The 13,485-nt window shown below is 43.4% G+C and overlaps 1 protein-coding gene across 1 annotated transcript in view; it reads left to right on the top strand.

Annotated features, from left to right (window-relative positions):
* LOC144821804 (ADP-ribosyl cyclase/cyclic ADP-ribose hydrolase 1-like) overlaps window positions 1–13,485 on the top strand; it is a 322,648-nt gene that overhangs the window by 202,631 nt on the left and 106,532 nt on the right. The window contains exon 4 of the mRNA XM_078678979.1: window positions 10,270–10,352. Within this exon, the coding sequence (XP_078535105.1) occupies window positions 10,270–10,352 (83 nt within the window). The remainder of the gene's footprint in view (window positions 1–10,269; window positions 10,353–13,485) is intronic.

Below are 13,485 nucleotides of genomic sequence, written 5' to 3'. Positions count from 1 at the left end.
AAAATGAGAATGCAATTTCAAGGGTGCGGGGGGGGGTCCAAAGGACCCCCCCTGTACCCCTGAAATGTCATGTAAGTACATTTTACTCACACACATGTCCCAAAGGCATGTGTGTGTGTAAAATATAAGTTTCAAAAATTAACTTTTGTGCATATTTAAAACTTTTCGCAAATTACCATGAAGGTTTACTTCATGGTAATTTTCCCCTTCCTAATTGCGAATTCGCAATTTAAAAAAAATCATGCATAGCATTTAAGAAATCGCAAAGTTTGCGATTTCTTAAATGCTATAGCAATTTAAGAAATCGCAAAAAATTGCGATTTCAGAAATTGCGAAAAATGAAAAAAAAATGGTGCATCCCAAAAAAGGTTTTTGCATTTGTAAACGGACGAATTTTGCGATTCGCACCGTTTGGGAATGCAAAAAAGCTTGATGCATGTGGGCATTAGTGTCCTCCCACATCTAACAATAAACTCCTGGCTTAGGCAGTCCCTGTACCCTAAGCAAACTCAGAGACAGAAATCTGTTTTTAAGCTAACAGACAGTGGATATACACACATTGTTTTGGCATTCTATTTTCCTCCTTATAAGTGTGCCCCAAATGCTACATGTAAACCCAGCAGACTTGTCAGTCAGGCTGCGATGCTGTAATGTCAAAAAGAGACTCACAGCGATTGGGTCCTTATTGGCTGGAGGAGAGAACAAATGAAGGGCCTTGCCCAAGTGTTGGCAAACACTTACCTGTGACACCTATCTGAAGTGTGCCCAAAGTGTCTTTTGAAAATCCTCAGCAGACGTGTCAAGCAGGATGTGACATTGAAGTAGGACTTGACACTTTAATGTCAAGAGGATCTTCACGGCCTCCCCCGCATATTCTGTCAGGTCCAGATGGGTCATCGTTGCCCATTCAGAGCGATATACTGTTTGCTCCTGGGAGCACGTTCACAACTCATTCACGCACACTTAAATACTAATCACTGGCTGACCGATGTGGGAGAGCAAAAGTGAAGATTTCGCTTCCAGGAACTTCAGGCAGGGCAAAGTAGTTTCTAAACGTTACTTTTCTGTAGTTTAAAATTAAAACCTGACTTTACCATTGAATTGGCAATAAATAACTATTATAAATAGTTGTTTCATTATTGTTTTAGGTATTTACATTAACAAGATGCAGTGTTTTTCTTTTTTTAAATATTGCATCCTAGTGATTTCGAATGAAACAGCCAACCCTGCTACAGTAAAAGAGAGAAAGTCATCCTTTTGGCTCCGATAATCCCCATTTTTTGATTGATACTGGTAGTAAATGACTTCGATTGTGCCCTGGGCTCTGCCTACCAGACCCAGGGCCAGTGATCTGCTTTAAAGGTATATGGTGGTTAGGTATAATTACATTTGCAATGACAGAACCCTGTCAGTCCCAGGCATATAATAAGGCAAGTGGGATTCAACCTACCTGTAAGTCTCTAGTATATACTAAGGCAGAGAGGGCTAGAGCCCCAGTAGATTTCCTGCACTGCTGTGTTGCCTGCTGTCATTTTAAAGGCAGTCCTGCTTTGCAGGCTGTCTTTAAAATTAAATTATATGCAAATCCAACTTTGGAATTAAACATATTTCCAAAGTAATAATCTAACTTATTTTTGTATATATAAATCACACCTAAGGTCCCCACTAGGTGCCCCAGGGGAAGGGAGCCATGTAACTATAAGCAAGGTCATTATAAAAGGTGTTTTATATGCCCTGGTGGGGGAAACACTGGCAATTTCATTTTCCCAATTGTAGATAATAAGCCCCATAGGCTAACATTGGAACTTGTTATTTAAGTATAAATACTGAGAAGAGAGAGACAAAAATATAATTCAAGGTATCAAAATGTTAGTTATGATAATTCCCGCAGCTTGCAACTGTAGATGTATGGTAACTATCACAGAAAAAAAGTTACTAAAGTTTATTTTCTGTAAGCCAAAATCCAGCCTTCCAGCTGCCCTCTCCTGATTGGTTAGCCTCTGCCAGGCTAAGCCAAGCTGTGTCAATGAGGTGTGAATTAGCCTGATAGAGAGACAATGGATTTCTAGTGGGAGGAGAACTGCAGCTACAGATTCTCGAGGCAGGAAGAGAGTGGAGTAGCCAAACTGGTCTTCAAAGGGAGAATGACATTTTGGGACAGCGCAGGATCACCCTCACACCCTGCAACCACAGCTACGAGTCTTAGCCATGGAAGTGGGTTGGCTTGGCCTGATCTAACCACCAGGGAAAGATTTTATCCATTTTGGATTTTGGAAGTATACTGTTTTCTATAGCAAGAATATGCCACACTTTGGAGGAAGTGGTCATACACCTGGTTGGTACCCTGAACCCCATTGGTCAGGGGTGCCCCACTGCTTGCCGCCCAGGAACCCTGCATAAATATGGAAGAGTTGCCTAGCAACTCAGATCTATTGCCTGAAACTACAAAGAGAAGAATTACTGCCCTGCTGGAAACCTGATCTGCACCCCAAAGGTCTAAACTCTGGAGGACTGCACCTGCTGCACATTCTTGGACTACAGCCCAAGGACTTTGCCTAGCTTCAAGAAGAATTAAGGAGTGGACTCTCTGCAAGCTACAGGTTTCTAAGCCCACCTGCATCCCCTCTACCAAGAAGTCCCCATCCTGGAGTGAGTCCAGTGGTCTTTTCATGTTTTGGCCGGGTGCATGGAGAGAACTGTAGTCCCAACATCTCAACGACTATCTTAGAGATTCTAGACCCCTGGATTGGTGTTTTGGCCACCCTCAAGGAGTCCTCCTGGAACAAGATCCAGAAGTTTGGTGAAGTTTGGAAACTTTTTGGGAAAAAGCTCCAAATTTTACAGACGTTCACCAAGCCCACTGCCTGTGATACTGATGGGATTGAATCCCAAGAACTCTGTGATAACATTTCACAGTTTTTCGTCAGGAAAATCGACGCCATCTATAATAAAATACTAGCGTCAAACTCCCTCTCTAATAATGCAGCAACAACTGACTGTCGAATCCAGTTACACACTATGACTACAGACAATGAGGCTAAGAAGCTTACCGCTTTCCCACCCATCTCTACTGAAGAGCTGACTGCTCTTGTCACGCAAACAAAGAGTGGGTGCCCAATTGACATCATCCCAGCACGTATTATGCCACTTCTGCTGGAGGAGCTGGGGGCTGGAATACGTTATGTAGTCAACTTGTCCTTGTGTACTGGGGAAGTCCCTTTAGACTGGAAACAGGCTCTTGTGAGACCTCTGCGTAAAAACACCTCGATCCCCTGGTCGGATTTGACAAATCTGAGACCGATCTCTCTTCTCCCTTTCATAGGGAAGCTTGCTGAGAGACATGTGAATCAGTATTTGTCAAAATTTATTGAACACACGGGTGGACTCGACCCCTCCCAGTCGGGTTTCAGGCCCAGGCACAGTACTGAGACCACCTTGCTGTCCGTCGCTGACAATCTCCAGATGCTACAGGACAAGGGCTATTCCGTTGTCCTGGTGCTTCTGGATTTGTCAGCGGCGTTTGACACAGTGTCACACGACATCATGACCTCCAGACTAGTTGACATCGGTCTGGAAGGTAAGGCCTTGGCCTGGCTAAGGAGCTTTTTCAGCAAACGCACCCAGAGAGTCATCTTGGGACCATACCAATCGGAGGTGGTGGCGATCTCAAAGGGGGTACCACAGGGCTCTTGTTTGAGCCCTACGTTATTTAATATCTACGTGGCACCCCTAGCTAACATCATGAGATCCCACAGGTTCATTCCAGTATCATACGCGGATGATACCCAACTCCTCTTCCCTTTCAAAATGATGACTCCTGAGGTGCGTGACTCCTTCGCCCGGGGGATGAAGGAGGTGGCACGTTGGATGGCAGCCAACTTCCTGCAGTGCAACGTCTCCAAGACCGAGGTTATGCTCTTCGGAGAGGCCAAACGCTTATGGACTCCGGACTGGTGGCCTCAAGAGCTTGGCCCGTCCCTGAGCCCAAAACAGTGGTAAAAGATCTGGGAGTGAAACTGGACCATGAGCTTACCCTAACACAACAAACTAATCAAGTGGTGGGCTCATGTTTTCATGTCATTGGGCTTCTCAGGAGAGTATTCCCTCTGCTACCGGATACCACCAGGAGAACGTTGGTCCAGTCACTAGTGTTAAGTAGGCTGGACTACTGCAATGGTTTAATGCTGGCCGCCAATGAGGGCATCTTTGCTAGACTGCAGGTTGTGCAAAACACGGCGGCACGACTGGTTTTAAATGTCCCGCCTCGTACTCCCTCCAAACCGTTGCTGGCCAAACTGCACTGGCTTCCAGTAAAGCAGAGGGTGATGTTTAAGATCTGCTGTGTCATCCACAAATGCCTGATTGGAAAAGGTCCTGGTTACCTCACTGAAAAATTCATCCCTTATGTGCCTTCTAGATGCCTGAGATCAGGAGATCAGGAATTGCTATGCGTTCCCAGGGCCATGAAGGCAAGAAAGGGGGGAAGGGCCCTATCGGTAGCTGGCCCAAAGTTGTGGAACCAACTCCCGAAGGAAATTAGAGTATGTAGGGATCATTTCCCTTTCAGGAAAAAACTCAAAACGTTCCTCTTTAATTTCTAGTTGGCCTCGCGCCTATTTACTAAATCATGACTAGTTTCTGTTCTTTAGTTGCTGCCAAAGGCGCGGAGATACTCCTTCGGGAGTCGATTCACAGCGCCATACAAACATGCAAATAAATAAATAAAAAATAAAAATAAGGTGACCGACTCAACATCGAGAGTCAAGTCAGTTACCTTTATCCGCTACCTAGCCTGGATTTAATGTTCGTCATATTCAAAGCTCCGGAGCTTCAGACTTCCAGGATTTAATCAGGGCCTTACAGAAAATCAAGCCAGCAACTTTGACGCAAATCCTGCCTGAAGAGGAGCCTTGCTCGACGTTGAGAGAAAAAGCTCCAGAAAAACGACATAGGGCTTCATTGCGATGCAGTCGGAAATGGCTTTGACCGTGGATGGGAGACTTTCCAACCGCTTTGCAATATGTAGTCGGATTCCTTTCAGACCACCTCTTTACAATGGAGGCAGTCGAAAAGGAATCTGATCAGTTATTCCGACTGGCTTCTGATGGGCTCGGAGAGCCCTTCTGCCAGTCGGAATGTGGCCAGTAATCCCAAGAGCTTCTCTTTCTGCCCGAGGGATTATGATGTCGGGTTTCGGCAGCCTTTCCGTTCTGCCCATACAGGAAAGACTCGACTTTGGGAGCCCTCAGAAGGGCCCCCTTTGGTGCAGGCTGAGGTGCCACCTATTGATCCCTGCACCCCGCAGCAGGCACCTTGAGGTTCCTGCCCCTGGGTGCAAGGATGAACTGCACCTCCTATTTTACAATGGGAGCATGCATTCCGGTCGGAATACATGCTCCCATTGTAAAGTGTAGGAATGCTACAGTGTTCGGTTGCATCCTAATTAGTTGGTCGTGACCGCCGGTGTCAGTCGGTCCCATGATGGAGACTGTGTCGGGCTGTGGATACTCTGCCCGACATCATAATAGGGCCTTAAGTGCAAAGGGAACATTTTGACAGAGGCCTCCCTCTTAGTGTATCTTACCATGGCTCCATCGTGGTCAACCTCAAACTTTGACATTGGCCTGGTCAAGCCCAACCAGATGCCCCAATTTGGCGAATTGTTTTGTAAGCACTAGAAAGTGTTTTTTCTTTAAACATTCATATCTCCTGTTCCATACATTGGATATTTGTCGTGTTAGTGTCTATTTGTTCATAAAAACATAATCTAATTTTATAAATTGGAGTTGGATTTTTATTGTGTCTTACCTATTTAATGTATTGGTGTTTTTAGAAGCTTTGCTCTACTAAAAAAGGGGAAACCCCTCTGAATATTCAATTGTAGGTCTGGGAGAAAAGGGGGAAGACAGGAACCGAACCAACTCTCAAAACCACCCACCTGACGTATATTTCTTTCTTTTAGGGCAAAATCAGCTCCAATGGGTTATTAACATTCAATCTGAGACATGATGTATGCAACGTGCTACTTTATCAAAACATTTTTATTTATTAACACGATTTATTTCATTTTTGTATCAAAAAAGTTAAAAGCTATACATTATTTCCATAATTTCTTCATTTTTCTCCTTTTTTTACATATATGTTATTCATTTCATAGGTAGGCAAATTTAATAAAAAATGTAATACAAAAAATTGGATTTTCTCTGTCGAACCCCTATAAATCCACCCTCACACTCATATTAACCTCTCGCATCCACACTCATACTTGTTCGTACCATCCACACTATCAAACCCACCCATGAACACATACATTTGATGGTCATACAAGGGACAAAGATGTTTAGGTCTCCGTGTTGTGGGTGGGTGCATGCAAAGGCAGGTCAACGCACGTTTCGGTGGTATAGCCAAGTTATGATCACCTACTTCAGGAACATCAAGGTTCACAAATGTTAGGCGAGTGGTTGGGGTAAATAATCTACATCAGAGAGAATTTCATTAAGGAAACACTGCTTGATGGATCACTAGATCTGAGGTAACATCAGTATTGTATTGGGCCCCTCGCTAAAATGCATAAGTCTCTATTTTGCACTGATGTCAGTGAAGTACCACTGCACTGTCTCGATTCAAATGAGTATTGTTCACAGGTTTGTTCTATATGTCACTCCCCACTTAATATGGAGTATCATCAAAACCTCTTTATATATTTCCGACTGTGACATTAGTTGTTAGGTCATATTGACTTTGAAATGTTCTTGATATGAATGTTTAAATTGTGTGCGCAGGAATATAGAAAATGTCCAGGAATTTGCTCTGAGAGTATCCAACATTTTGGATATTCTCAGAGCAAATTCCTGGACATTTTTCTATATTCCTGCGCACACCATTTAAACATTGCTTCATGATCTGGATAACAGTGGCACCACAGGGCGGTTGGTGTCTGGATTTGTAGTGCGGGACACTGACTCAACAAAAAAACTGGTATAGAGATGCAGGAAGGGTAGTCCACCGTCCGGTGTGTTTCTCTTGATGTTCTTGATATGAGTTGATGCGATCACAGGGTTTATCCTTTTGTGGATGGGCTAGCGTAGGATCCACTGTAAGTCAGTCGGTGGTATCCCAACCTTTAAATAAAGTAGATTAATCACAGTCCCTGAGCTGCTTTTAGTTTTGGATGGAGGAGTGGATGCAGGGATACAGCAATTCCAAACAGGGGCCAATACAGTTGACACTTCCTGATTCTGTCAGTGCACAAAACTGACATTAAAGCTGTCAAAAATATGAATAATTGATTACTACAATGTTAGCAATATTAGCCATATTGTAACTACTGTTCTTCAAACCTAGTACAATCCATAATTTTGACAAAACTTAGGGGCCGTAAACGATCTCGGTCGGAAAGCCTCCGACTTTAGGCTAAAGGATTTCCGACCGTGGTCATCGGTTTCACTTCTGACCGCCTAATTACAATTTAGGCGGTTGGAAGTGATACTGGCCGGCTCGTTCGTCCCAAGTTCATCCAGATTTTGCGGAGCAGCTGGAATGCAGCGCCTTTGTGCCCAGCTGGTCTGCGGCCCACCAATGAGATCTGCAGCGTAGGTGCAGTGAGTTGCCGGCCGGTAGGTTGGGGTTGCACTGGACACTGAGGGGAGTCTGCTCCGATCCCGTCCGCCATTTTCAGCACCCACCGTGAGACGGAGGGTGGCTTGTGGGGACATCGTTGCTATCGATGGGAACACTGGAGCCCAGGTGTGAGCCCAGGATGCTGGGGCTCATGACACGTCCTCCTCGGTCCTTAGGGACTTTATAATTTGCAAGGATGTATTTGCCGAGTGCAATAAGTAATGCGCCTGATTCCAAAATGGCGCCCGCAGTAGATTGTCGCTTGGGGTCTAAGCAACACCTCAAAAGAGTCCCCCGTTTTCTTCTTCGATGTAAATGCCTCACAATTGAACGGAAATTGCATCTACCTCCCAGACCTAAAGGAATGACCCAGATGAGCCCCCCAGACTAATCGAGATTGCCCCTTGAGGCGCCCCGCCTGACCTGCAAATGGCTGCTGTCTCTCCCACTGACAGATATTACTCACCTGCGCTCACCCCCCCTGAAGACATGTGGACCCTGGCCCTGTCCTCAAGCTGCACCACTGCATTGTCTACACCCCCTTTGCCTCTGAGTTTTGGAGAATTTTGGACACGGACTGAGTTTAGCAGCAAAGACTCCACAACCTTGCCTGACCTCAAGATGGCCGCCTCAGTTGGTCTCCCCACAACGCCCTACCACTCATGGACAATTGATCTGGCCATCTACCCGATCTTGATTACAGCCCTCACTGACCCTTCATACAGCTCTCCCTCCAGGGCATTTACTCGTTGTTCTTTCCCTTGACTGTGGAGACCTGGCTATCTGACTGACGCCCGGTGGAGCTTCCTGTTAGCTGAAGAGGAGATGGGCTGAGGATTCCCCCTCGGCCGTCACCTACCCAGCTGGACCTTGGACAGACTGTCCTTCGTCTCTCTGTCGTATCCCCCTCCTACTCCTTCACCCTACCCGTTTCCCCCTCTAAGCTCCTTTCCTCTTGTCATCTTTGCTCTTTAAATGTTTTTCCGTTGAGACCTAGCTATCTGACCGATGCCCGGTGGAGCTACCTGATAGCTGAAGAGGAGATGGGCTGTGGATTCCCCTATGGCCGTCACCTACCCAGCCGGACCTGGGGCAGACTTTCCCTTCGTCTCTCCGTCTCTCCGTCTACCGCATTTCCCTTCTTCACTCCATTTTACTTACCCTCTATGTTCTTTAAATGTTTTTAATGGTATGTTTTTTTGTAATTTGTAACTGATGTAATTTGGCAATTATGTGGAACCTTATGTAAAGCGCTCTGATACCTTCTGGTCTAGCCAGCGCTATATGAACCTCTTAAAATAAAAATAAATAAAATAAACAAGCACGTAATCCATTTGGACAGTGTTTTACGCCGCTGGATTACAATGCTCAGTTTCCGGCAGGCTTTCCTTGCCGGGCTTTCCGACATGGAAAGCTTGTCAGAAAGCAAGTTTGGGGGCATAGTGGAGCCCCTTTCAAGCAGCGGCCTACGGTTGGTGGCCCTGTTGATCCCTGCAACACAACCTCCAATTTCCCTATGGTATCTTGTGCAACGGCCGGTTTCTGGCCATAGCACATGCTGCCATTGGGAAATGTGAGTATGCATCCACACCATGTGTGGTCATATCGTAATTAGGCAGTTGGGAACGGAGGTCGGTCAGTCCCATTTCCGCAACAGTGTTGAACAGACGCAGTTTCACCCGACATCGTAATAAGCCCCTTAGTGTATGACTGCAGAAAAGTGTCAGGGAAAGGATAGAATATTTATGATTCCAACAAATCAAAGAATTCCTGGAATACACAACAAAATACTGTGATCATTCCCAGTAATGGTTTTCCTGAAACTTATTTACAGAAAATTTGCCTTTGTCTTCAAACTGAGGGCCCGATTCCGAGTTTAGTGCAGAGGCGCTAGCTCAACCCCTGCTCCACTGTGCCAAATTTGCGCAAGGACCGCCGGCCGTATTCCGAGTTGTAAAAGTGCAACTCATAATAAGGTCGACGGTCCTTTGGCCTTTCCAATGGGAACCACCAAAAAGTTCTGTGTCATGCTGGAACTAGGGGGAATACAGATAGGGGGGCATATGTTGTGTCCCCCTGAATATATCCTCATGGCAGGGGGACATGGGGGCCCTGTAGGGCCCCCTTTGATCCTGCACTGCCATCCTTTTCCTGGCAGAGCTCTGCTTTGAAAAGGCTGGTGGTCCAGGAACTCAAAATATGCTGAGCTGGACTGTACCAGTCCCTGCTCAGCATAATGCATTGTGGTGCTCCTGTGCGGTCCACCACCACTACAACTGACAAAATCATAATCGGTAAAACAATGACCGCCACTAGTGCGCCACCGTGAGTTTATAGTTCAAATAGAAAATGATTTGATCTAGAGCAATTCGTATTTACAGTGACAGCATATATGGTTAAATTATAATACATTAACATTTTCACAGTAACATACTTACAGATTAGAGGTTCCTGGAAGTAGTACTTTTATGGCAAATTATGTCTCTTTAGTTTTAGCACACAGTGCATTAACGTTGTTTTTTTCATTATACCTGTGTTTTTATGTTTACTGGCTAAAATGTGAATGTGTGTGCTGCCAAATGAAGTTCTAGAAACTTTTGCATCTTCAGTATCAAAACTAATTCACAGACATGTAATATTTTGTTACAGAATTGAATTATCAATCGTGCCCATCAAAAGATGAATGTGAAAGCAATCCAGTTTCTGTTTTCTGGAAAACAGCATCTGAGCATGTAAGTGGGACGCTCAGTGGGGCTGGTGATTTTGTAGCACTGCCCAAACATAATTGAATAAAATGAAGTGATTACAAATGATCTTTCTCCCATTTTCCTTTTCTTCTTTATTTTATTTTTTGCAGATTTTAATATTTCAATTTATCTTAAAAACATACGCTATTGAGAAAAATAGTAGCAAAAACATATGAAACTGGTTTTAAGTTCCCTTAAAACCAGGGGAGAAGCGTGGCTCAGTGGTTAGAGGCGGCAGACCCGGAAGCTGAGATCGACCGTGGACCAGGGTTCGGTTCCCTGCCTCGGCGGGTCTCGGGCTCAAAAATTCCACTGACTCGACAATTCTCGCTCTGGTGCCTACTCAACTCACGGGGTCACACTCTGCGACTCTGGGCAATAGCTTGCTTAATCTCCACTACGGCCCCTCACGGCGGGATGCCTGGCTTTCACCTTGTGGACACCCTGCCGGGGTTTATCACAGGGGAATACCAGGACGGGTTCCCTAAGCAAGCGCCGGGACGCTTACGGGCAGCTGTGCGCTTTACAAGTCCAGCACATTTACATTTGTACTATGGTGTTTACTTGTTTAAGATTGAGTGTACAATTTGCTAAAAGAAACAAAGGCCCTAAGTTTGTGGGATATCGGGTGTAAGACTGTTCCCGTAAGCAGTACACTGAATAGTAATATATAGGTTCAGTGACTCTACCTTGTCAATCGTAAAAGTAATCATGACTGGACAGGGACATTTAGTTTCATCTGCATAACACATTCAGCTGTAAATTCTAAATAAAAACACAAATTAGACATTAAACAAATACATCAAACAAAACATAACATTACTCCATATATAAAAAAAAAAATATATATATATATATATATATATATATATATATAGGCAATTCTTTGGATATATATACACATATATATCTATATATATATATATATATATATATATATATATATATATAAGTTCCAAAAACGAGGGTAGGTTACTGGGATCCGGTTCCCGTAGTCAGGTGGCGTGTAAACCTCGGCAACCCCCGCCGCCGAGTAATTTCAATAGTCTTTAAAGTTTTGCCATAATAAGCAACACACGCACTCGGAAGAAGTACAGCTATAGGCGTTTATTTTCCAAAATAACGCTACGCGTTTCAGCACAGAAGGGCCTTGCTCACACGTTTAACCTGTGTCAAGTGAGGAACAAATTTAAGTACTTAAATTTGTTCCTCACTTGACACAGGTTAAACGTGTGAGCAGGGCACTTCTGTGCTGAAACGCATAGCGTTATTTTGGAAAATAAACGCCTATAGCTGTACTTCTTCAGAGTGCGTGTGTTGCTTATTATGGCAAAACTTTAAAGACTATATATATAGGAAATTTTTGGGATATATATATATCAAAACAAAACCCTTTCAGGCATAGAGTGACGCATAAATTATGCAAAAAAGAAGGAGAGAGCTCTGGGTAGTTCTCAAGTTTAGGTGGAAAGCAGCCCCTGTTAGAGCACTCTCAACACCAGCAACACTCTAGATCTGCTCACCTCAAATGTCTGTTTTTCTATCAAAGTTTTTAAGCATAGGATTAGCACAGTGCTATCCACGCCGAGATAGAAAATGACAAAGTCTTTTGCAATTTATACAGCAAAGTCTTTAAGCATAGGACTAGTATAGTGCTGTCCTTGCCGAGCTGTAAAATTACAAAAGCCATTTATCACTCCAGGCACAATATTACAACTTTGAATTAGTGAAATACCAACTCAAGCCAACCTGAAATGAGTAAAAGCAACCCCTGACACAGTGTTTCGCTCTAATTAGAGCTCTTCAGAGAGGTATAGCTTTGTCCAGACACAAGGGAGCACCCAGTATTAAGTCAAAACAAAACCCTTTCAGGCATAGGGTGACGTATAAATTATGCAAAAAAGAAGGAGAGAACTCTGGGTAGTTCTCAAGTTTAGGTGGAAAGCAGCCCCTGTTAGAGCCCTCTCAACACCAGCGACACTCTAGATCTGCTCACCTCAAATGTCTGTTTTTCTATCAAAGTTTTTAAGCATATATATATATATGTATATATATGTATATGTATATATATAGCGTTCGCCAGAAGGTAGCTATAGTTAGGACCCAGTTATCATTTTTTTTTTAATTTTTTTTTTTATTTTGGCAAATTCAGACAAATAACATAAATTGCTCAGAGTAAATAATGCAGGATAAATCTTAAATACATATCATATGTTGCAGTATAGTATCTAGAATGTAATCATTCGCCAGTTATAAATATAATAAGGGAACAAAAGTAAAAACAGCCAAATCTATATATATGTTATCCATATCTATATATATGTTATTCATGGGACCCAGTTATCATAGGAAATTAATGTTTTTACTTTGCTATATCTTTGGCGTCATTTTACCAATCTTCAGTGTGTCAAGGTATGTTCTGGTTGTCATAGAAAGCTTGGGGATGATCCGTACAGTGGGGCCTGAGAATTTGGGGTGCGAAATAAGGGTACGTTTTTAATGTTAATTCCCATAGGAACCTTTAGCTACAGCTACATCCCGAACCACTGAACGAACTTACACCAAATTTGGCAGGGAGGTAGAAGTTTGTTCAAGGAAGTTTCCTTTTGCTTATTTGGTGTAAATCCTTTCAGTAGTTGTTGATGAATTTAAGTTTAAAATGATAGTGACACCTCTGGCCACAGATATTTCGCTGTGGTTTCGTGATGAATCACGAATGCATGCACCAACGGGAATGCTCTGATTGGCTGGATGAAAACTGAACAGAAAGTTGCAGCGGCCCTTTTATTTCTCAGGAATTGTTCCTGTGGCTGAATATTTCTGAAAAAGCTAACATAAGAGGTCAGAGTAAAGGTAATCTGACCCCGTGTTTGAGAAATGGGGGTGTTAGTGACACAAGTTATATGTCCAACATTTTTTTTTTATTGTTTTATATTTATATATTCACAGAAAAAAATACATAGGTTTCAGGCACGTTATAGTTAGGAATTATCATTTAAAAAAACCTTTGAAATTCACAGAAAAAAACATAGGTTTCAGGGGCGCTATAGTTAGTTGGAAATCTTGCTCGTACAAAACCATTGAAATTCCCCCATTATAGTTAGTTCAGCTAACTATA

Source organism: Lissotriton helveticus, chromosome 2_2, assembly GCF_964261635.1.
Source record: "Lissotriton helveticus chromosome 2_2, aLisHel1.1, whole genome shotgun sequence".
In the NCBI taxonomy this organism is placed as follows: domain Eukaryota; kingdom Metazoa; phylum Chordata; class Amphibia; order Caudata; family Salamandridae; genus Lissotriton; species Lissotriton helveticus.
Note: the sequence above shows the minus strand (reverse complement) of the source record. Positions and strands in the feature narration are given on the sequence as shown.